At 46.9% G+C, this 24,390-nt stretch overlaps 4 protein-coding genes across 7 annotated transcripts; 2 read left to right on the top strand and 2 right to left on the bottom strand.

Annotated features, from left to right (window-relative positions):
* The first annotated feature begins 904 nt into the window (after positions 1–904).
* mys (position-specific antigen beta subunit myospheroid) lies at positions 905–9,847 on the top strand. Of its 4 annotated transcripts, none has more exons than XM_033384039.1 (7): positions 905–1,020; positions 3,212–3,884; positions 3,952–4,180; positions 5,482–5,566; positions 6,540–6,974; positions 7,037–8,260; positions 8,349–9,847. In XM_033384039.1, the coding sequence occupies exons 2-7, from the start codon at positions 3,353–3,355 to the stop codon at positions 8,412–8,414; spliced, it is 2,571 nt and encodes an 856-aa protein (XP_033239930.1). In that variant the 5' UTR covers positions 905–1,020; positions 3,212–3,352; the 3' UTR covers positions 8,415–9,847. The 4 variants fall into 4 exon arrangements, with proteins under 4 accessions (XP_033239930.1, XP_033239929.1, XP_002133692.1 ...); XM_033384038.1 differs by lacking the exon at positions 5,482–5,566 and adding an exon at positions 4,803–4,887; XM_002133656.3 differs by lacking the exon at positions 5,482–5,566 and adding an exon at positions 4,803–4,887 and having other exon boundaries at positions 969–1,082.
* An 8-nt stretch (positions 9,848–9,855) lies between these two features.
* On the bottom strand, positions 9,856–15,676 carry Upf2 (UPF2 regulator of nonsense mediated mRNA decay). Its single transcript, XM_001355511.3, has 4 exons — positions 15,534–15,676; positions 12,007–14,725; positions 11,640–11,928; positions 9,856–11,578 (listed from the first exon to the last, which is right to left on the bottom strand). The coding sequence occupies exons 2-4, from the start codon at positions 14,646–14,648 to the stop codon at positions 10,826–10,828; spliced, it is 3,684 nt and encodes a 1,227-aa protein (XP_001355547.2). The 5' UTR covers positions 14,649–14,725; positions 15,534–15,676; the 3' UTR covers positions 9,856–10,825.
* A 477-nt stretch (positions 15,677–16,153) lies between these two features.
* On the top strand, positions 16,154–18,524 carry LOC4815450 (dynein intermediate chain 3, ciliary). The gene is made up of 2 exons (XM_001355512.3): positions 16,154–17,799; positions 17,874–18,524. Exons 1-2 carry the CDS (start codon positions 16,267–16,269, stop codon positions 18,273–18,275), a joined length of 1,935 nt encoding a protein of 644 aa, XP_001355548.2. The 5' UTR covers positions 16,154–16,266; the 3' UTR covers positions 18,276–18,524.
* Ldsdh1 (Lipid droplet subset dehydrogenase 1) lies at positions 18,369–21,913 on the bottom strand. The gene is made up of 4 exons (XM_001355513.4): positions 21,761–21,913; positions 19,233–19,737; positions 18,991–19,173; positions 18,369–18,920 (listed from the first exon to the last, which is right to left on the bottom strand). Exons 1-4 carry the CDS (start codon positions 21,778–21,780, stop codon positions 18,657–18,659), a joined length of 972 nt encoding a protein of 323 aa, XP_001355549.3. The 5' UTR covers positions 21,781–21,913; the 3' UTR covers positions 18,369–18,656.
* Between the last annotated feature and the right edge of the window lie 2,477 nt (positions 21,914–24,390).

Genomic DNA, 24,390 nt, shown 5'->3' with positions numbered 1-24,390 from the left:
AATTGCTGTAAAAAATAGGATAGAATAGGCAAAACGCCACAAAAGTGCAACGCATGGCAAGGTAAAATTCACCCCTTTTGCTTAACATACCTTGGAGACTAAAAGCCGCTTTGCCATCAAGGTATATCACCTCATACGCGAGGTGCGAGGTGAGGTTCGGACGATCCTTGCAATTTGCCTTGGCTGGTTTTGCCTGTTGTTCCTACCCCTTTTTATAGCCCATTCAAAATTACGACTCATTTTTTCGTTGCAGGGGAGTCAGTGGGACACTAAAAATATACCGTCACATTTTCAAAATATTTTTTCGCTTACGTTATTGCCCTTTTTTGGCATTTGTACCATATTTCCTTTAATTTTCATTAAATTTCCGTTTTCTTCTACATATATCGCGAACCCGATAAACATTCGTGGTTCTTGTAAAAAGAGAATAAAATAAAAGGCGAAATTTCGGTAAGATAGTTTTCAAATAGAGACTGAATAGTTTCTGTATTCATTGGAGCCTGGGATTTCAAAACATTCTAACGAATGGGCAACGTAAATTTTAAAATTTCTTTAATATATAATAATATATCTAAATTAGGTTAAAATAGGATTTGAAATATGTCCGGGCGCGATCCCCATTCACTGTTTTCAGGGCTGCATATGAAAACTATCGGCTATATATCGCATAGAAATGTACGGTTTACGAACATCCCGGATGGATGGTGGAATAACTGGCTTATTTTTGAAACGGCAAAATCGTAATTTTCAACGTTATATAGAAATCCAATTAAATCAATTATTTAAATTTAGCCAATCAATTAGAAAATTGACTCATTAATCGGATAAAATATTCCATGGAAGATCAAAAACGGGGAGTATGTAAAATAGAACTTGAATTGAATTTTGGTATATTTTTTAAATGAGACGTTGTTTTTCAGTATATTTCTGAGGGTCGGACGGTATATTTCATCGATAAGTCCGCGGTCACACTGGTTAAATCTAAGTGGAAGTGCGAACACCGTTGGTGGCGATAAAATAGTAATATTTATATTCTTTTGAACAATTCTTGTGTTATTTTTTGTTTCAAAAACGCTGACTAGGTACATATGCCTTATATATGTGTACATGAAAAGAAGTGCTAGAAGTGATAGTTCACTGAGTCAGCTTCTGCGGTGCATGCGTGTGTGTGTGTGTTTTGTGTGGGCAAGCAACTCCACAAGTGTGCGAGAAAATCAAAATAAAAGGCGCAAACCCGCCCCTGATGGAAATACATTGTTCGAAATCCAATTGAAAACGCATCAAACATTGATTTCAAGTGGTGCGAGCGGCTAGAGCGCGAGTGAAATATCTTAAAAGTAGTGAAATTACGTAAGAAATGCTATCAATTTTGACTGCAATTGACCAAAAAAGAAGTCATCCACACACAAAAAACCGTAAAACTGGATATGTGCTGTGTGCTCTCTCTGTGTATTGCTCTGATGATTTCATTCGCAATGACGACACACGCACACAGACACTGACACAGAAATATATATCTTATTTGGCTTGCTGAATCCTCTACAGGGTGTACTCTGCCTGGTGTGACAGTTTTTTTTTTTTAAGTTTAAAGATCGGCCGTACGCCTCAAATGTTGACGCAGTTGTTGATTACTCTTTATCTCCATTGCGATCCCCACTCCACCTCTTACCCCCCTCTCCCCAGACACCAGACACAACATGATTTTCAATGAGAAGGAGAGACAGTGTGCGCCCTCTGGCAGCGTTGGAACTAGTACGCCCACATTTATGTGCCGCAGATGTTTGTCTGTTGGTCTGTAGGCGGGCCGCACAGTGGAGATTCAGCGGGGTGAACCAAAAGCAATGGCCAAAGCTGATCGCAACACTTCCAATACCCCTACCCCCACCCCTCACCCTGTTTGCAGATGTGGGATTCAGTTTTTTTCGGCGGTGGCGGCATCACGAATCTCGCAAATAGCGTCTCCCCTGTGCGTGGGCGGCTATATATAGACCTACTCACCCACACGCATACATATGTCTGCATATGTAGCTGCAGGCAATGGCAAAGTGAGAAAGAAGCCAGCCCTTCTGAGATTGCATTGAAAATCTGTTCCGTTATTGAATTGGAATGAATCATTACGGGCGATTTCAGTCGAGTGACCGGATTCATCATGCGCGGGTTCCCGGAAGGCATGCTGAGCCATTCGGAAGTGGCCCGAACCCCGTAACACCCTCTTAGGGAGTGCACTCACAAAGAGCTGGCATTGTTTGGGACTCGTCTCTCTCTTTTGCACAACTCACATTTATCCTCTCTGCGGCCGACCTTTGTTTACGTTTTGCATTTCCTTATGGAAGAGAGGGAACAGTCGGGGATTCAGGAATGAGAGAGGGAGTGACTAAATGATGAATGAGAGGGGGAGTGAGCGGGTGGACGCGCGTGAGTGAGTGGTAGAATAAGGAATGTGGAGAGGAATGGCCAAAGGGAAAACAGGGAATAAGGACTGTGAGGAGTGGTAGTGAATGATGAATGACAGGGGGGGAAATGCGTGCTAGCGAGGGAATTATGAATGAGCGGGGGAGTGAGCAAGTGTCGCTGACGAATGCTGAATGAGAAGAGGAGTCAGTGAGGGCCATTGACAGCTCCAAGGTGTCCACTCTATCCTATTTGGCACCAATATTGAGTGGAGCAAACACACACACACATGTATGTATAGCTGCAAACGTGAGAGCGAGTGCTGGTGTGTGTGTGTGAGATGAGTCATCTGGCCGTGATGATGTTCCATTTCATACGCTGGCACGATAACGGGGCGGGGAAATATATAATTAAACGCAAAGGTAGAAAGACAGCACAAGGCAAAAACTAAACAAAGTGACAAGTAAACCAAAAACCGGCTTTAGCGATACCCTCTTAAGAACAAGTTGAAAATAATTTAAGGCTAAAATGTTCGTTCAGTTTTTGCATAGTTAAAAAATTATAATTAATTCAAAATAGTGTCCAACCTATCCGTACGTCCTGAGAGTACGGGGTATGATATCTTCTGACACACAAATGTATGGAAGATTAATGGAAACTCGCGGATGCCAGCGGTGTGACCAGAGTGCATATACACACCCAAACACACACACACACACATACATACATGCATACATGCGATGCAATTCCTAACGGATATACTCCAATTGGAAAACAAACTCGATCACTCAATTGCAGTTATTTTTTTGTTCTTTTGCAGCCGCACAAAAACGACTGAGAAGGCTGACAGCGAGCGAGTGAGAGGTGCGACAGAGATAGAGAGCCGAGCAACGGCTAAGAATAAGAGCAGCAGACAACACACAGAGAGAGAGAGAGAGACGGGGAGACAAGAGCTACGATAATGTACGTCGCAAAGACAAAAAAGAGCTGCCATTTGGCGGTGCTATCGGTCATGGTCCTGGCCCTGATGCACGCCTCCCTGGTGCAGTGCCAGCTGGCGGGGAAGCTAGTCCAGAATCCGTGCAGCGGCAAGGACAAGTGCCACACATGCATCCAGACCCAGAGCTGTGCGTGGTGCATGCAGCCAAACTTTGAGGGGCGATCGCGCTGTTTCCAGCACACTTCGCCGGATGTCTGTCCCGAGCAGTTCGTCTGGAATCCCGACACCTCGGAGCAAATTCTCATCAACAAGAACCTGACGCTGGCTGGCGAGAGTCAAGCCTATGGCTCGGCCGGTGGCTTTGGCGGCGGTGGTGCCGCCGGCGGCGGTGGTCAGTACATCTCTGGCGGCAGCTCCTATCATCAGAGTTCCTCCTCCTCCTCCTCCAGCTCCAGCGCCAGTTCCTATGGCTCCCAATACTCTGGATGGTCGGCCAGCTCCGGCGAGATTGTCCAAATCAAACCACAGTCTGTAAACCTGAAGTTGCGCATCAGTAAGTCACTCCGGGGTCCACATTCGAAGCCCGCCCCTAATCCGGCGGCTGTTTTTTCTGTTTACAGATCAAGTCCACAACCTGAAGGTGAGCTACACCCAGGCCGAGGGCTATCCCGTGGATCTCTACTACTTGATGGACCTCTCCAAGTCCATGGAGGATGACAAAGAGAAGCTGTCCGCCCTGGGCGACAAGCTGTCGGAGACCATGAAGAGCATCACATCGAATTTCCGCCTGGGTTTCGGTTCGTTTGTGGACAAGGTGCTCATGCCCTATGTGTCCACCATTCCCAAGAAGTGAGTACCATCCAAGATGGAGCAAAACAAAATAGAAATTAAGTTTTAGGATTGCCAATCAAAAGAGTACGAGTATCGGTCTTTTGATGGACCAGCGATGACTCATGGGTATTTCTCTGGAGCCGGCCGCTGATTGTATACGATTATATAGTCGATTGGATCCTAAGTATGAGTAATTGTTGAGTCAGGCTATGACCTAACGCAGCGTCAAGAGTTTTCGCCACAACAGCCATAAAGTCAAGCCTCTCCTTTTGGTAGAATTTCCCTTCTAAAAATTTCTAACCTAAAAAACTCATTAAATATTGATCTAAAGATGCGAAATCTTTTGAGCTGCTCTTGATGATTATATTCTCATGAATAAATATCCCTATCCGTATAGTATCCATGCATAGTATTTACTTATGTTTAAGCTTTATATTATAAACTGACTTTTAACCTAATTTATCTAATTTTATTAAATCAATTCACTAACTTTTGATAATTTATATGATATATATACACCATATATATATATATTACAACAACATCATGTACACCAACAACAACAACAACAAACTACAACAACAACAACCACACCATCCAATGAACGAATTTGAATCCGAATCGGAATCGGAATTTGTAGACTCGAGCATCCCTGCGATAACTGCAAGGCTCCCTATGGTTACCGCAATCACATGCCACTCAACAATAACACCGAAAGCTTCTCTGTAAGAGACAATTAATCAATCTATAACTACATATATATATAAATATAGCTATGCCTGCACCAAATACATATATCCATATCCCCATATCCCCTATCCCTACTCATTTCTTGCTTATGTTTGTGGCGTCCTTCTAACCCTATAACTAATACGTATACCATATCCCTGCTTATGATTATTATGCTATATACATACTATATACCACTATATATTTATGATATTCCGCACATACAATAGATCGTAAGAGCTATATATTGTATCATTAAGTGTGTGCGTGTTTGTTGTGGAAAATCCAACCATTCAGGCAGATGGAATGGGGGGGATCTATTATACTACATACTCGTACAAATATAAATCGTATTGCATTCGTATCGTATTATTTATCGTAATTTAATGCACTTTCTCGATGTCGTCTAAACATTTTTATACAATTTTTCTTTTGTGTTTCTCTCTCTCTCTCTCTCTTTCTCTCTATCTCTCATTTATATCACTCTTTCTATACCTCTATGTCACTATATACTCTTTCCAAAATATTATACAAAATTCCAAAACCAAAAAAAAAAAAAAACAAAAAATCCAAATTAAAAACAAAATTAGCCTGGAGGAGCCATGCCCCAAATGCGCTGCTCCCTATGGCTATCGAAACATCATGGGCCTGAGCACGGACACATATAGATTCTCTGTAAGTCGTCGTCATGCGCCAGATCCAGATCCAGGTCTATATCGGATTGGATCGGATCGGATCTAACACACGTCCGAGACAAAAACATAACATGCATATTTGGCATTGCATTAGCACCCCATTTAACATATTATTTTTTGATTTAATTCATTACTTTTTACTCTAATTTTTATTTATGATAGTTTGCACGTTGCTTGGGACTTTATATGGTTTTGGCATGCTACTTATCTATATCTAATTCTATATAGTATACACTGTGTTCCTTATCGATATTTAAACTTGATATATGCATGGGCATGGGAACGAATCGTTGTTGCATTGCGTGATATTTCTGTTATCTATTTAACACCTTCATATATCCTCTACCACACATATATTCCCCTCCCACCACTATGATCCCTACAACTGAGAAACAGTATGCAAGGCTATGGCCTCTGGCATGTCCCGAACAGGCTGTCCAGCAGTTCTTCGCCCCAAGATCAGGGAAGATACATCTTTGAGCCCCTATATGATCATGAAACTTTAAAAGAACGACTATCAAATAGCTTCCAGTATTGCCTGCAGAAGCTCATTGAGAGACCGATTGATCGATCGATTATGATGTCATCAAACCATACAACCGATTGAATTTCAAATATCGTAAAGTTATGCCTAAATATATATACTGTATGGGTTCTATGGAAAGCCTTGTTTCTTGATAATGGAACCTTGAACAGAGCAACAGTTCGTCATGTATGCATACTGTATCTTATCGGGCATAGAGCCGACACCCCTTATCTTGACTAATATTGATAGAACCGAATCGGAGGTGGTCTAAAATTCCTAATTCTTCCTCTCGTCTCTTCTCTCCCTCCTCTCCCTCTCACTTTCACTTGCTTTCTCCTTGGCTAACTGCTCGAACAACACTGCTAAACCCCATCAACTACGACCCCAACAAAAAACTAATCCTGTTTTTCTATTCGCCTGAGCACAGAACGAGGTGAAAGATGCGGCCGTCTCTGGTAATCTCGATGCGCCCGAGGGCGGATTCGATGCCATTATGCAGGCCATTGCCTGCCGCCAGCAGGTGGGATGGCGTGAGCAGGCCCGTCGCCTGCTCGTCTTCTCCACGGACGCCGGCTTCCACTACGCGGGCGATGGCAAACTGGGCGGCGTGATAGCGCCCAACGATGGCGAATGCCATCTGGATCTGCAAGGCATGTACACGCATTCGGTGATTCAGGACTATCCGAGCATATCGCAAATCAACCAGAAGGTCAAGGAGAATGCCATCAACATCATCTTTGCGGTGACCAATTCGCAGTATACCGTGTACGAGAAACTGGCCGCCCACGTTCAGGGCTCCTCGGCGGCCATCCTCTCGAATGATTCGTCCAATGTGGTCGATCTGGTGCAGAAGGAGTACAACGTGAGTGAACAGTAACTCTTTATGCTCTCTGAATTGTAAAAACTATAACTATCCATATACAGAAAATCTCCTCGTCGGTAGAGATGAAGGACAATGCCACAGGCGACGTGAAAATTACGTACTTCTCCTCCTGCTTGACAAACGGACCCGAGATCCAGACCTCCAAATGCGACAACCTGACGGTGGGCAAGCAGGTGAGCTTCACGGCCCAGATTCAGGTGCTGAAGTGCCCGGAGGATCCACGCGACTGGAATCAGGTTATCCAGATCTATCCCGTTGGCATCAACGAGAGCATGGTGATCAAACTGGAAATGCTCTGCTCCTGCCCCTGCGAACATCCCGGCTCCATTGGGTATGAGGAGCATTCGCCGCACTGCAACAACTACGGCACCTACATGTGCGGCATCTGTGACTGTGGCGAGCATCATTTTGGCAACACCTGCGAGTGCTCCGTATCGGACATGAACTCGACGATCAACAACGATGCCAGCTGCCGGGCGGACAACACCACCAATGTGGACTGCAGCGGACGCGGCAATTGCGTGTGCGGCTTCTGCGAGTGCTTCAAGCGGCCCAATCCGGAGGAGGTAATCACTGGCAAGTTCTGCGAGTGCGAGAACTTTAGCTGCGAGCGTAACAAGAACCAGCTCTGCTCTGGGCCCGATCACGGCACCTGCGACTGCGGCCGTTGTGTATGCAAGCCCGGATGGACGGGCAGTAGCTGTGCCTGCCAGGCCTCCAACGACACCTGCATCCCGCCCGGCGGTGGCGAGCTCTGCTCCGGTCACGGCACCTGCGAGTGTGGCGTCTGCAAGTGCACGGCCAACGACCAAGGCCGCTACTCTGGACGCCACTGTGAGAAGTGCCCGACTTGCTCGGGCCGCTGTCAGGAGCTGAAGGATTGCGTACAGTGCCAGATGTACCACACCGGAGTGCTGAAGAACGTGGATGACTGTGCCCGCAACTGCACGGCCTTCACGCCGGTGGGCGTTGAGAAGGTGACAATCGATGAGCACAAGGACGAGCAGATGTGCACATTTTTCGACGAGGATGACTGCAAGTTCATGTTCAAGTACAGCGAACAGGGCGAGCTGGTGGTCCATGCCCAGGAGGAGAAGGAGTGCCCGCCCAAGGTCTTTATGCTGGGCATCGTGCTCGGCGTCATCGCCGCCATTGTGCTCGTGGGCCTGGCCATTCTCCTGCTCTGGAAGCTCCTCACCACCATACACGATCGCCGTGAATTTGCCCGCTTCGAGAAGGAGAGCATGAATGCCAAATGGAATGCGGTAAGTCATCGAAAATACTTGCTCATACTTGCTCGTTCGTTATTCTGATGATCTGTCTGTCTTCCTTTTCCTTTTCCTTTTCCTTTAGGGCGAGAATCCCATTTACAAGCAGGCCACCTCCACCTTCAAGAATCCCATGTATGCGGGCAAATAATCAAATCAACTGGATTCACTATCCACCATCTAACTAAATATTAGTGAAAAATTCTGTGTCATCCATGGATGGATTGTTTGTGCCTGGGGAGAGACACGAGGCACGAGACACAAGAGTGTCTGTGTGTCTCTTCCCCCAATTAATATCTAAATCTAACTCAACAAAAGCTGCGCCCGATAGTTTCCTGTTGAAGTCAACTGCCACTGAAACGCGTTCTAAACTAAGTCAAATTTATATATACAGATATAGAGCTATATATATTATACACCCCCCGCAACACCCACCCCCTTCGAGGGCAGCCTTTATACAATGCGTATACTTAACGAGCAAACGATGTGTGCCTTGCTATAAAATGTTTTAGACTTGTAAAATCCATATATATACATATATTGTATAGAGAGCTTCCGTCTACAGAGAGCCAACAGAAACAGACAGCACAAACAAACAGCCAAGAAAATGAACTACGAAACGATTATTATTAGGAATAGATGATTACGATTTATGATTTATATAATGACATCTGTGTTCAGCAGTTCAGCAGAACCCATTACCCCCCAACAATTTATCCAGCCAGCACATGAATTTTTTGTTGTATTTTATTTCTAATTATTTGTTTCTTATGATTTGTATTCCATTGATTTTGATATTCTTTCTATTGATTTCTTTTCGAACACTTCTTTCGAGTAGTTTTTAAGCGCAATGTGTTTTTGTACGTTTTATTTACATTTACATTACATTTATATATATATATATATATGTATATATATTTGTATGTGTATCACTCTTTTAAAGGCAATATTGCAAATTGTATTGAAAATGACTTAACTCCCTGCCTGCCTGCACCGAAACGGCCCCACCCTCTGATGTCTAAATGTGTTTTCTTTTGTTAAAAATGAAAAAAATAAAAATATCTAACTTTACAATTGTAATATTTAAGCGTATATTAACATTTAAGCTTTTGTAATTGTTAATCTAAAATGCAAGAGTGCGACCGGGACTTTGATTTCTATACGATTTTCATTTTCGTTTTGAACTCATTTTGTACGTTTTTAATTTTTTTTTAGTTTTTAATTTTTTTGTATTTATGAGAATATAGAGATAGTCTCTTTTGTGTGTGTTTTGTTTTGAATTGATTTTCGTTCATTAATAGTGAATTAATACTACTATATAAATATTATATCTTTTGCCATTTGTACTGATTACTGATTAACATTTTAAAAGTAAAACAAACGAACGAAAAAAAAACATTTGTATAAACAAGCAAAAAATAAGCAAAACAAAAAAAAAGCGTAAAACATTTTGGAGTCATTTTATTTAACGAATACCAATACACTGGCAATATACAAGAATAAGATGGTTAAGAAGAAGAAAATCAAATTGTTTGACGCTAATTTTAGAGGAAATCAAATAAAACGAAAAACAAGTAAAACAAACCAAACGATTCTTGGGGATGTACTATTTTAATGTGTCAAAGTCCAGTCAAGACATTAAAGGGCAAGGAGGACAGGAAGGATGGGACCCAGCTACTATACATGCGTGTGTATATGTGTAAATATATCGAATCTATATAGATATTCCCCCCGATCTAAATGTAATTATGGTATATTCTTTATCTCTTGTGTGGGCTCGGGTTTAAGTGTGGAAACAGCCATCGGTTCGGGTGGTTTCTCGGGTATGGTATGTACGGATGCATATATTTACAACATACATATATGGTATATGGTTTGTGGTTTATGGTATATATGCATTTCTATCTATGTATCAATCGATTGTGTTGTGTCGCTCTTCAGCAGAGGGGGCTGTTTTCAAAACAAGTCTAGGCAATCGTACGTACTATGTGTATGGTTAGTTTATAGACTCTGCTCTGCTCTTTATGTACACCATAGCGGAGGGTATCGAATGGGGGAGGGCCTTATAATTTCTTGAGCTGCCATGCCGCTCGATCTGTGCTTGCGTGGGGCATGGCATTGGCAATGAGTGTAGAATCTCGTGGGCTTGCCAGCGCGCTGGCGATGGGATAAAGCGGATGAGCGCTGTGGTGGGAACTCAAATTAAGTACGGTGTAAAAACGTGTATGTCCAGGTGTCCTGTGCCTGAGGATTGGACTAAAACGTGGACATGAGACACGGTGTGGATGTGGATGTGTATGTAGGTTCCTGCAGTCAGAGCATCACGGTCTCTTGGAGCCCTCTTTCTCTATTCGTATTCCCTGTTACAATATTTCAATATGTCGTAAACTTGAACGTTGTTGGGGTCACCATCCATCGTCCATCATCCTGCATCCATCATCCGCTTTACCCATAGTTACTGCGATGCCAGTGTGTGCATTCCCTGATTGTTAACTTGACTTGGATTGGTCTGGGGTCTGTGGCCCAGAATCGGCCTGAGGCTGTCTGTGGCTGCTGGACGTCTCAGTGAAATATGAGATCCGCATCGGGGGCGCCCTTTTGGTGTTTGAACTTGTGTCTGTTGGGCTTCTGGTAGTAGCTCTGAGTGAAATTTCGATGCTGCGGAGGCAGTAGCGACTCCTGGTAGTCCTCCTCCTCTATGCGCTCGGTGATGTTCAGTGTGAGGCGCTTGACCTTCTCCTTCTCCTCGCGTATCTTCTGCTCCTGCACCTTCAGATTGATGGCCAAGTGGGAGTCTGAGGCACAGACAAACGATTTAAACTGCTGCTTGCCGCCTCTGTTGCCGCGCACCATCAGCACAAATGGAACAGCTGCTGCTCCTCCTCCTGCTGCCGCTGAAGGTCCTGCTGCATTTCCTGCACCTCCGGCATTTACGGGCGGTGCCTTGCCAGAGCCCTCGGGCAGATCGGGTGCTGGCGAGCGAGGCGGCAGGTCTGGACAACTGACTACCTTTGAGATCTGGCCAGCTGAGATCTGCTCGTACGACTTCTTCTGCAGACGCGCCATCATGGGTACGGGTATGTCCTTGGCAGTAGCCTTGACGGGCTCCTTGAGCCGTTCCTGGTACGAATCGGTAGTCATTCTCTCGTATTGCTGCTCGAAATCCAAGTCCTCCTTGGACCATTCCGGCGGTGGTGGTGGTCCCAGTGGCACATCTGTCTCGTTTTCAGTACATTCGTTGCTCTGCTCCGGCTCCAGGCCGGCAGCCTGACGCTCCCGCTGATCGTTCGAGGAGCCAGAATCCTCGTCAGTGGGCTGTGAAAATGGTCAACGCCGTGAATCATCGAATGGAATCAAGAGAATGGAATCTACTTACGCCCTCGTCTAGCTCACTGTTCTCATTGATGCTGGTCAGATTGGGATCGCTGGCATGCGACTTCAAATGGGGGAAGAGTCTCTCCTGCAACTGATCGATGGACTCCTTGGCCTGCTCCAGGCTTGTGTACAGCTTCAGCTTGGGACGGACAGCGCTCAGACAGTCGCGATATGTGTGATCAACCAGTATGGGAAAGAGATCCGCAGAGCTCGCATTCTCCCTGCAGAATACGGGATGGGACTTCTTGAACCAGTAATAGTGCTGGAAAAACACCAGGAAATAGTCCAGCCTGAAACAGACAAACAAGCGAAAAGTGAGTGATTAGGTGGGTGTTTTTCTGTCCCCTCTCCTTCTTGGCTCCACTTACTTCTTGCGCGTGGCCTGGCTGGTGAAGTAGGGGCCGCAGGTGTCGAGAAGCATGCACGCCAGCTTCAGGCGAAACAGGCTGTCCGGCGGATCCAGCGGCGAGACCACGCTCTGATCCGTGGACACACCCAGCGAGATAATCGAGTACAGGGTATTCAGAATGTGTGTGGACTCCACCAGCTTGTAGTTGTACATTTCGCCCAAATACTTGGCCATGGCTATGCGACGCTGGGCCATGCGCGGCGAATGGATCTCGAGGCCGGCGCGTATGTCCTCGAACACATTGTCAATGACAATGGTGACGGCCCGGGGCTGGTAAGAGCTGAGGCCGGACACCAGATCGGCCAGGCAGCGAATGAGTGGGAAGCGCAAAAGAAATGCTTTGCTAAGGCACTTGATGGCGTAGCCGCTGGTGTCCGGATCCAGCCAATTGATGCGCCGCAGCATTTTGATGCACCGCTCGACGTTCTGCTTGCACAGCTCCTCGAAGATCAGGTGGCGTATGTACTCGTGAATGACGGGACGTGGTGCGGATTCGCGCTTGGACGACTCTGGGGGCTTCACCAGATAGTAGACACTCTCAATTTGGGCCGCATGACGCGAGTCCATGGCTGTGGCCATCTTCAGGCGAAGCATTTGGTCGAGGAAGACGTTCATGAGCAGACGGGAGTCGCGACAATTGTACAGGTAGACACCGGTCACCTCCACAAATGCGCAGGCCATCTCGATCTGATGGTGCTGAAAGTCGCGCAGCAGCATCTTGAGGCATCCGAGGGCGTCGAACTTCTTGAAGAGCCCGAACTTCACTTGCTCCCCAATGAAGCGCACTATCTTTAGCTTGGACTCGATATTCAGTTGATTCTTTTTGCGTATATGCCACTTGAACTCCTTGCGCAACAGCTCGGACAGATCGGCGGCCACGTCTGTGTTGCACATATGAACGATGGCCATGAAGCGCGACAGGTAGGGCAGGATATCCAGGCGGGTGCGCTGCACCGAAAATATCGTCCGGGTCAGCTTCTTGCGCTGGTGTTTTGTGTTGAAGTTGAGCAGAAATTCGATGGCGGCCGAGTCGATTAGTTCCTTGTTGACGCAATTGAAGAGATTCACGAGGAATATATCGAATTGCTGGCGTATCTGTTGCTGTGTCTGGGCAGTGGTCTGCGGTTGGCTTTGCAGCTGCTGGCGTCCCAGCTCCATCAAAGCGCTGCACATTTTCTGCGGCTTCAAATCGTTAGCCGAGGAGCCCGTGGTTGCCAGCAGGGGTGGAGTGCTTGGCGGTGGCTGGTCTTCGGCTATGTTCTCCGACGGTGGATCCGAATTTGTGGAGGGCGGATCGTCGATATCCATTTCGGCGTCTAAATTGGCATCAATGGCCTCTTCGGTGAGCTCGCTGGGCTCTTCCATGGTCTCAAGGTCCACCTTGGGGGCAGAGAAGTCGGGTAGGAACTGGCGCAGATCGGGCAGATCTGTGTAAAAGGCACGTGTCTCCTCATCGCCCCAAGGATCGAGCACCCCGCAGGCGGCACTGTCCAGCATGTTGTCAATCACTGTACCCGGACTGCAGCACTCAGACTCCTTCGCCAGCTCCGGCAGCGGCTCGGCCAACAGCTCCGACAGGGTCTGGGCGGAGGCCAGCAGCTTGTCGAAGCTCGCCTGCATCATTTCGCACTTCTCGCGCTTCTCAGAGGAGATCTCGCCCTTGCACTCCATCGTGCGGCGTATGTTCTTGGTCATGTTCATCAGTTCGGTCTGCTCAGCCAGGACATGCTTGCACAGGGCCTTGAAGTAGCCCTTGAGCATGGTGCGCAGGTTCGCCTGCTTGTCCGCTGCCAGGAAATCGGATTTGGGCACCTCGACGCCGTACTTGAGAGCCAACTGCTGCATTTTCTGCGGCACCAGGCCAGCATATTCCTCGCCGCAGTGACGGCAAAACGAGAGTATAATGGAGAAGTTGTTATGACCGTCCTTGTCCTGGCCGATTAGCTGGACCAGTACCATGCCCAGCAGGGCCAGGCCGGGCTTCATTTGGATAACACCCGAGCTAATCAGCTCCGCAAAGAGGCGCAAATCGACGCGCAGCTTGCTCGGGTTGCTGATCTTCTCGGCCTTGATGTTCAACACCTTCTGCCAAGCCTCCAGGAAGTGCGTATCGAAGTCCACATAGGTTGCGTGAAGGCGTGAGGATAGCATCACCACCGAAGGTACATCGTTCATCTTGAGCTTGGCCTCCGCCAGGGCGGCACAGATCTCCGAAATATACTTGCTCAGATTCAAGGCGGACAGTTCACGGAGCAGCGGCTCCAGCTGCGTGGTGGTGAACATTTTCAGCTTTTTCACAAACGCAGTGTTCTTCTTCAGGCTGGAGTCGAGGCGGGCAAAGAACTCCTCGCCGGGCAGCTCAATGTTGGCATTTTGCTGACGCAGCAGCCGCTTGCTCTCGATTTTCTCACCCAGCTCGTGGATGAACAGCCGCAGCTCCTCGCGCTCCTCTGCCTCTTTGGCAGCCTCATCGCCACCGTTCGGCGACGCCTCTGGGGCTGCTGCTGATGATGGGGCGGCATGGGATGAGTTTGTTGTCGCGGTTTCCGGTATCTCTACCGGTCTCACTGCTCCAGTTGCGCCCGACTTGTTAGCGGGCATGGTGATGGCGAAAAATGTCGTATAATTTTGCCTCACACACGCCTCGATATTCTTGTTTTACGGCAAAATCGGGAAATCTATGTTAGGCAAGAAATTTGTTTCATTTAGTGTTGGATGTTAATTTATTACATGCTACACGGCAGGTACACGGTAACGACACATTTGCTACATAATGGGAGGGAAAAGAGGGTGTGGGCAACAGGCAACACGGTCCAGCAAATGCAACGTATGATAGGTGAGATCTACCCCATTTGCCAAATATACCTTGTGAACAAAAAGCCGATTTTGTCTGCAAGGTATGTGTCCTCACACGCTAGATAATTGCAATTCCTACCTTGCAATTTGGCATGGCTGTTTTTGCCTGTTGTCCATACCCTATTGAAATAGACCATTACAAATAACGACTCATTTGTTCGTTGCAGAAGAGAGCAACAGTGTGACCCTCAGAAATATACTGACGAAATTATATGTATTCCTAATTCCTCATGTACCTCGATTTTGATATTCGGTACATCAATTTATCCGATTGACGAATCACTTTCCTAGAAGACTGGCTAACTTGAAGATCTCATTTTTATTTAATGGTTAACACTTTCGACAAAATGAAGTTGCTAACTACACATTCGCTACATATTAACTACATTTGTATGTAATTATCAAAAGCGACACCGGAAGGAGACAAGTTTGGCCGTTATTTTTTAATTTAAGCCCAATTAAAGCAGCAGTGATCAAGAATATACATTCGATGTGGCCTGGGACATGCCACAAGGTTAGACAGGGAACAAAATCGATCGAGCTTAAATAACGACCCAATTACCCAGAACGAACTTTTTCAGTAATAAATTAACTAAATTCTTGTGCTGTGTGTTTTAGAGATGACCATACCTGCAATTATTTATAGTGACTGCTCCTGGTCACTGCTTGGAGAATACTTTGATAAATATCAGGTGGATAATCCGAGCTCCAGGAAAAATTCAATTCAATACTGAAATACTATGTAAATTTGTTTTTCAATGTCAGATTAACTTAAATTGCAACGGGTTTATGATCTGGGATATAAGTACTGTTATAATCTGAGCTTCCTATCAATACTTACACCAATGACAGAAAAATACGAGCATCAAGTTTGTATCGTGCATTTTCCTGTTGTTTTCCATAAAATGGTTTATATCCATAATTTGGTTGCTTTCTTCGTCATCAAATACACAAAACAGCTATTCTCATGACGCAATAACCTGCGTCTGCCAGTGTAAACGCATATTCTGCGTCATTGCGTCATTTCCGATATCGATGGTCGGCAGTGTAAAAAGACTATTACAGTCACAGCCGTGACTTCTGAAACTCTCTAAAATTTGAAATCGATTAGAAAACAGCGGATAGTATCGATTCCATTGCTGTGAATATTCGCGCGCTGCGAAGAAGAAGAAACAGCAGTTAAAAGCGGAAGTCTATCGTTTGTTTATTCCGTAAATTCGTATTTAAAAAAATGAAAAATCTCAGCTTTCGTTTCACTTTCAATCAAATTACGATATTTCACACAGTCAACAAATATAGCAGAAATATATATATATACAGAAATCGGTAGAAGACAAAACATTAACAGAAGGGCAGCCCCGTAATGTATCAGAACCAATTTATTTTTTCGCGGGAGCGACGCCTCTTCGGGCGCCAGTGTCTGTTCCAGGACCGCAATGAACTGATGGTCAGTGTCCATCCCAGTGGACGACTACGCCTGAAGTACATTTTACGCGATCCGGCAGTGCATCCCACGCAGCTCAGCGACCAGATGGCCCTCAGCATCATGGAGACGGAGAATGTGAGCTTCGATAATCATGGGATGTTCCATTACGAGGGCGGCTGGCCCAGAGAGGTGAACATCAACGACGAAGAGCAGACCGTGCGCCATCGCAAGAAGGTGGAGCGCGATGACAGCTGGGGCGAACAGGTCGCCGACATGATACGCGCCATGATGAATGTGGCCGAGCAAAACAACGCCATCAACATCTATCAGAACTTCTTTGCCGATCTGAACCCAGAGCTGGGGCAGGACTTCCGTCTGCGCTTTACAGCGCGCGTGGTGAATGTGTTCCACGACCTCTGGGTGCCACCGCGCCAAATGACCGTCATCGACTGGATGCCCAACAACGATAATCAGTTTTTGGCACAATTCACGAACCAGTATCGGATGCGCCAGGAGGCAGAGAATATGGTCCCAGTCGATTCGTGGAGTGGCGGCGACAATGCCTTCTACATCTGGGAGATGAGCAATCCGCTCAAGCCGAAGATTTTCTACGACAGCAAAGAAGTGGTCTCGCGTGCCAAGATCTGTCCCAAGGACGAGAACAACCTGGCTGGCGGCACCTGGTCGGGCAAGGTGTGCCTCTGGAACACCTTAAAGAGTGGCCTGCCATTGCGCATCTGTCCGCTGGAGGCGGCCCATCGCGAGAACACCAAGGCCCTTTGCTGGGTGCACTCCAAATCCAACACAGAGTTCTATACGGGCTCCCTGGACGGCTCCGTCAAATACTGGGACACACGCGACCTCATGATGCCGGTGCACGAACTGCTGCTGGAGCCGGTGCCGCAGGAGCGCCAGAATCGCCAGGACGCTCATGGGGTGATGGTGCTCGAGTTTGAGTACACCATTCCCGTGCGCTTCATTATTGGCAGCGACATGGGCTGTGTTTTTGTGGGTAACCGCAAGGGAATGACCCCCCTGGAGACGCTGCTGGCCTACTATCAACTGTTTGCCGGTCCCGTGCGCACCATCAATCGGAATCCGTTCTTTGTGAAGAACTTCCTGGTGACCGGCGACTGGCGGGCGCGCGTTTGGTCCGAGGAGGCCAAGGATGGCCCCAGCACAATGTATTTCCGGAAGAAGACCCAGGTCGTCTGCGGGGCCTGGAGCACGGGCCGATGCTCCCTCTTCGTCACCGGCGATAACAAGGGCGTGGTGGACTTCTGGGACCTACTGTTAAGTCAGCGTGTCCCCATCTACAGCATCAACTTTGGTTCACCGATCCAGGACGTGGTCTTTCGCTCGGAGGGTGCACTGCTGGCCATTGCCCTGGGCAATGGCGATACGAAGATCCTCGTGCTGGACGATGCCATGAAGTCGGCCACCGGGAAAGAGAAGGCCCTCATAGCTGCCGTAAGCGTTCTAAGGCTCTCCGGTTATACTTTGATCTCATCCAATCTTTTGTCAACCATCCGCCCACCCTGTAGATGTTTGAGCGTGAGATCTCGCGTAGCAAAATCCTGGAGGCGCGCGTCGAGGAAATAAAGCTGAAGCGTCGCACCCAGCTGCTGGCCGAGGAGGAGCGCGCCAAACGCGCTGGCGATGAAATCGAACTAGATCTGGAACTGGATCCCGACAATCCCGATCAGTTTGTTCAGCTAATCGAGAGCGACGATCAGTTCCGCATGGCCATTGCCGACTTCCAGGACATGCTCCTCACTGTGGAGCGCAAGCGTTCGAAGCGTAACATGATCATGGAACGCACAGCCTTCGAGCAGTACTACGTGGAGGAGGCTCAGATGGTCGAACCCTCTAGAGAGTCACAAGATGCTGCTAACCCAGAGGTTTCGGAGCCGAAAAAGAAGGCAGACGCCTCAAAAGCCAAATAAACATCCGGACACCCAGACACCCAGACACCCCGGAGGCACTCTGGCACCCAGGGCCCACTCCCGTTGCACACTGACCCAACGATCACCGAGTCATTCATATTTATGGCGACTTTATTACGACCCACACAATTAGCATTAAAGCATTTAAGTAACAACCTTTTTAACAGCTAAATTGAGCTTGCTGAATTCCCATTTCTCACAGAAATGAGCTACAATTATACACACAAAGCAGTTACGGAAAATTAATAATAAAAAAAAACAAAATTAATAAAGCTCTAAGACCTAAAGCAGAGTGTACTCTCGTGCGAGTACATCCTACTCTTTCAGGCGGTAAGGCCATTCCTCTCCATGCCATTACATTACATTACATTCCATTCCATTCTAGTACTTGTCGGTGTCGACGCCAGTGTCGATGAAGTCGTTTACCAGTCGCATTGCCTTGCGAGGAACGAGACGTCCGACCTTCTCCAGCGTCAGGTAGCTGCGTGGAATGGCTGCCTCCTCCAGGCCCTCGCGCTGGGCCTGAATGATGGAAGCGGCCGCCACGTCGGGGGAAATCAACTGGAACAGGCTGGGGAAGCGGTAGCGGGGATTCTTGCACAAACCCGTATCGATCATGTACGGATAGATGGTGGTCAGTTTCACCTGGAAGACGAACAAGAACATTCAACACAAGCTGTGCTTGGCGCAAGGATCAGGCAGGGACCACACTTACGTTGTTCTGAGGATTCTTCTGGCGCAGCTCCTCGGTGAGGGCGGACATGTAGCCACGGACAGCGAACTTAGTGCCGCAATAGGGCACCAGATTGATGAGACCAAAGAGTCCGGCACAGGAGGAGAGGGCCACAATGCTGCCTTCGTTGCGCTCCACCATGTCGGGCAGGAAGGACTGAATCATCTGAAGAACGAGAGGGGATCAATGAGGACGCCACATAGGAAGCAACCCAAAACGCCTACCCAGAAATGAGAGACCACATTGATGTCGTACATGAGACGAATCTCGTTCTCGGTGTGCTCCAAAAGGGGATGGCAGGGCATGATGCCGGCATTGTTAACCACCACATGGATGAAGCCATGCTCCTTGCGCACCTTCTGGGCCAGCTCCATCAGCTCCTCGCGTTTGGTCACATTGCACACATAGCCGAACGCCTTGCCGCCCTTCTGCTTGATATCCTTCACCGTCTGGTTGTTCGTCTGCTCGTTCACGTCCCAGCAGATGACGGTGGCCCCCAAGGCGGCGTACTGCAGGGCCATCTGCTTGCCCATGCCATGGCCAGTGCCGGTGATCAGCACAAACTTCCCGTTCACACTCTCCTGCGGCTTTGTCTGGAAGAGGCCCACTATCGACTCAACTATCGCCAGCCAGAACTTGACAATCAGCACCACAATGTCCACCAATAGCAGCACAATGTTGTAGATGTCGCTGCTGTTCGTGGTGCTGCTACCGTTAGCATTGCTGGCGCTAAAAAAAAGTGGAGATCAGTGGATCAGTGGATTGTTCAGGGTGCTTTGTCGGGGCGGGGGCCATGGGAAGCGCGAGTGCGTGCCGTCTGCTAATTAGACTCTTGATCTTTGCATCATAATTATTAAGTGGGGAGTCGACTCGAATTAGACTGTAGTGGACTATAATCTACTTCTGTGGAGTGTGTGGACTCTAACTCTTGCCTGACCCACGGCATTACCAGACTACATACGAGTACTACAGTTCGTGTGTGCTTTAATCTCGTTGGCAGCGACAATCAGCTGACCTTTCCCTCCTTAAGATACCCTTCCCCGCCCGGAAAGGGCAGTCTTCCTTCCAATCAAAACCTCATCTGTTCTACACACAGTTCATGTACAACACGTGGGATATCTATATGATTTAATAGGTGACATTAATCGGCGATCGAAATCCCATTATTGTAAAGACTTAACAAGCTGTAGTTCAGGTTTTTATTGATCATAAAGCCGGTATAGAAACGATTGTTCTGATCTGTCCAGAGTATCTTATGGTTCGGCTCCCTCCTCTCCGCTCACTGCTGTGACTGCTGACCGCTGGTCTGGCCCCACGCGGAAGTCGTAGAGGGGCTACGGGGCTACCGGGTTCGTCTTTGGTCAGCTTTTTTTGTCATGTATGTATATACCCCCGTACTCGTATTACAATAACAATTACTGGCCTGCAGCTGCGTGAGATCTCTTGATAGTGCCGAAACTTTTTGTCTGATGTTTCTTTGTTTTTCTTGTTTTTTAGCTACTTGTGACACACATCCATAGGCGAACGGAAGATCAGCCACATATGATATAAATACATATATGTATATATGGGTCTGGGTATAGACAGATGATCGTGCCATCAGTTGACCAACCATGACCGTGGCCCCCACTGCTCTCGACTTCTCTCTGTCCCGCACCCCCAAAGAATCTCTCACCGCTGTTATCGCTGCACTTTTTTTCCATTCTATGCTTAGGCAATCTATAGCCCATATACCTCTTACTGAATACCAAAACGAACGCCACTTGAAATACATATCGAATAAAGCGATTCCATTCGATTAAAAACATTGTAGATTATGTATCTCACAAAGAATAAAAATAGTTTCTATAATTGTGGATGACTGCAAATAGATTATGCGTCTGAAATTTGTCGCTTGCCATTACTGAAGTGTTAACGGATTTCTCATGTGTGTAATATGTGCATATATGTATATGGTTCATAGGAATTCATTGGGAAGAGCTAATAGCTTTTATGCCCATACAAATATATGGTTTTGGTTTGGTTTGGTTGATCCTAGATCCTACATAGAGAAATCATCATGATTCGTGATCACTGATCATGAAGGACGACAGATTATTGGAACCGGCTTCCTGCTCAGCTCGAAAACGTATCATATACGTATCAATTATCAAAATTCGACGCTCGTTGTTCTTGGTCTAGTGGGCAGCATTGTACAGATTGTACAATACATCCCGATTAGAGGTAACCGGAGCCTATCGGAACTGAAGCGTGTCGATCAGGGTCCATCGCGAGTTCTCTGGGGGCGTTGCACAGTGGCCCGAAGGTAAAGGTTAACGAAATACGCTTACCGGTCATGCCAACCGGTTCGATTCGCGATTTGGCAATTAATCTGGTAACAATAATTGTAATAATAATCTGGATAATCGCCAGCACTTACACACATCAGCGACCCCATTGGACCCTGCGAACCCTGGCCCCATCCGAGGGATTGGCTTGTGGTCCGACCCGTCGATAAGGAACGGACTCCAACCAAGAACCTCAAATGGGTGTTATCTGGCGGCAGCTCTCTGGTAGAACAAACTATATATTTGTACAACAAAATTCCCATGTGCATATACTATGTAGCAATAGCTATGTTTTTCTTTCTGCTGTTTCGCGATGATAAGATTATTTTGCAGTTGCTAACGAAGGTGTTCCTCCGTGACTGTTCGCCTCTTTCCGTTATTCCCCTCACGAGAAATCGTATGTATTGTACGTATGTATTACTGACCTTTGCGACACTTTGGACATGTTGGCGAGGATGTCTGTTCAAGGATCGATGGAGGGGTGCTATGTGCTAGCAATGCGAGATCGTGGAGCAGAGCAAGAGCAAACCGTTAGCGGCTGTTAACGAATTCGGACTGAGTTTCCACAGAAGTAAACACTACGCACCGCATGCCGGTCGTATAAGTTATTATTTCAAATATACTCTCACTCTCACTCGCAGTCGCACTCACACTCACACTCACACTCGCACTTAAAGCTGGAGCACACTCACATTCACATCTACTCTACAGTCCCACTCATAAGTAGATACACGTCCACCAGTAGCACGACCAGCCGACAGCGACAGAGCTACAGCTACGGGCCGAAGCGTTCTATAAACAGTGCTCCGACACATGTCGATCCGATACGATACGATCCGATCGGTTCCGATCCGATCCGATCTATATGGAACGACGGTGACAGCATGCAACGACGAATGGGCTCGTTCAGATTAGTCCAGCTTTCCAGTGTGTGTGTGTGTGTGTGTGTGTGTGCGAGAGCGAGTGCGGAGCGTAGCGTGCATGTGTGGGAATTAACCGGGGTCCGATATTAATAGTACACCACTATGTGGGGGGGAAACTGCTACTAGTCCCCCATTATTAGCCATCAAATGCAGTGCTCATGTGCGGCGCCGCATGCACACATCCAAAGATCTGGACAGAGTTTGCCTATACGATCCCCAGCGCGGATGAGCAGACTAAGAGCAGCACATTTCTATCAGTGAGATCGCAGGCTAGTTTGGCTTTTTTGACCCAAGTCCATGCACTATCTACCAAAATTACGATAAGGTACATACAGACATACAGACATGCACACGTGTGTACATCTGTAAGTGCAAGTGCACAATCAACAAAATGAAATATATGTACTTTTCTGTTGAGCTCTCCCTCCGCCCAGTCATTACAAAAGTGTAACAAAAAATGAGCTAATTAGTACTTTGAGCACTCATTACATCATCCCAGCTTGAGGTGGCTTTAATTTTCGGAAGCAGCGATAAGATTTCCTATCTGCAAGTAGGCGAGGGTCCTAATTAATGAATCACTTTTTTAATACGCTACTAGGGTACGAAGTGCACACCCCAGGTACTGAGCAGCCGCAACCCTCCAGAAGGTGATTGTGATTTGAATGTACGATAAGCTGGAAAAGTCAATGAAAACGACGCGGCAATGTTTACAATGTGAAATCCATATGTCAAACAAAAAATAAACAACTTCACCAGATCCCAGACATGACTGCATTGGACACCCGATGATTAGAAGTAACAACACCTATGGATAAAGACAAGATTACCAAAAAATAGGCCTGAAGATTCATCGTTCCTTGCGATGTACATATACATAGATGGGATCTGGTTCTGATAGCTTCGATAGAGACAGGGCAAACAAAGTCGGAGTTCAAGATCTACAGTCTTTGTACAACTAACAGTAAAGAATTTCAATGCTACAATGAAACCAATCACTAATCGAATTTGTATACCCTTCAATCAATCAAATAAGTAGCAGTGAACTAATCTGTATCTATCTCGTAATATACAAGATCAATGATCTAGCGAAATGGAAAAGTTGAAGCATCTACAAATCCATGTTCTATGTTATATATTCTCAAAATCGGGCTTAATCTTTATCAGATAGCTACCATAGTAACGAAATATATATTGTGGTTTTGTTATTGGAGGCTACGGAGGCTACCAAAATCAATCGGAATCGATTATCTGTATGATAAGTTCTCTATGGAATTGTGAAAGAGCCACACCTTGTATCTGTGCCACTAATATATGCACGCATGTAGAAAAACAGAACATTGGTTATATCACCCTTATAGATTCCAGATTCAGTCAAGATTCACACATGACTGCCAAGGGCAGTGGCTCTAGAGTGGCTTCTTGGTTTCGATCCGATCAAATATCGTTATCCCAAGCCGGCGCGGCCCGGTCCGGCCCGGCCCGGCCTTCCTTTCCTGCTACTCAAAGTGGGTGTACGAGAATATATTATGTAATGTAATGCCACTGTCTGCTGCACTCATTCCGGTTCTATGCCAAATCCGGTCCACCTTCCCAGTCATATTCAATATTGAGACGGTTCACGGGCAAGTGCCATGTGCCATGTGGCAGTCCGCGTCAGCGTCGCAAGTGGAATGGGAAGCTAAACAGCGTGGAACTTGCTTTGGGCGTTGCATGAATGCATTCGATAGATAAACAAGATTCGTGACCATTTGGGTTAGCTGTATGCCTCTGTGTGTGTGAGTGTGTGTGTGTGTGGATGCGGCTGGCTAATCGAATAAATTAGCTCGCATTACCGGACCGCTCGACTCGGCTTATTGTTTCACTTGACGCTTGCATAAATATGACTATGACTAGATGTGGTCCTCAACTTGCAACTTGCAACATGCCGCCTGACACCGACAATCGCCGGAACTCGAACCTTCATGTACGGCTCGATGGCACAGACGAACGTCGACCAGTGCCTCATCTCAGTTGATTTCTTCAGCATTACGTGCAAATTTCACAGACATCTGTTCGCAGAAATGAATTGCATCTCTGTCATTGGTCGGGGTCACCTTCTGGGCACTCTAATCAAGCGTATTGTCTCTTTGAGT

Source organism: Drosophila pseudoobscura, chromosome X (assembly GCF_009870125.1).
Source record: "Drosophila pseudoobscura strain MV-25-SWS-2005 chromosome X, UCI_Dpse_MV25, whole genome shotgun sequence".
Taxonomy (NCBI): Eukaryota; Metazoa; Arthropoda; class Insecta; order Diptera; family Drosophilidae; genus Drosophila; species Drosophila pseudoobscura.
Note: the sequence above shows the minus strand (reverse complement) of the source record. Positions and strands in the feature narration are given on the sequence as shown.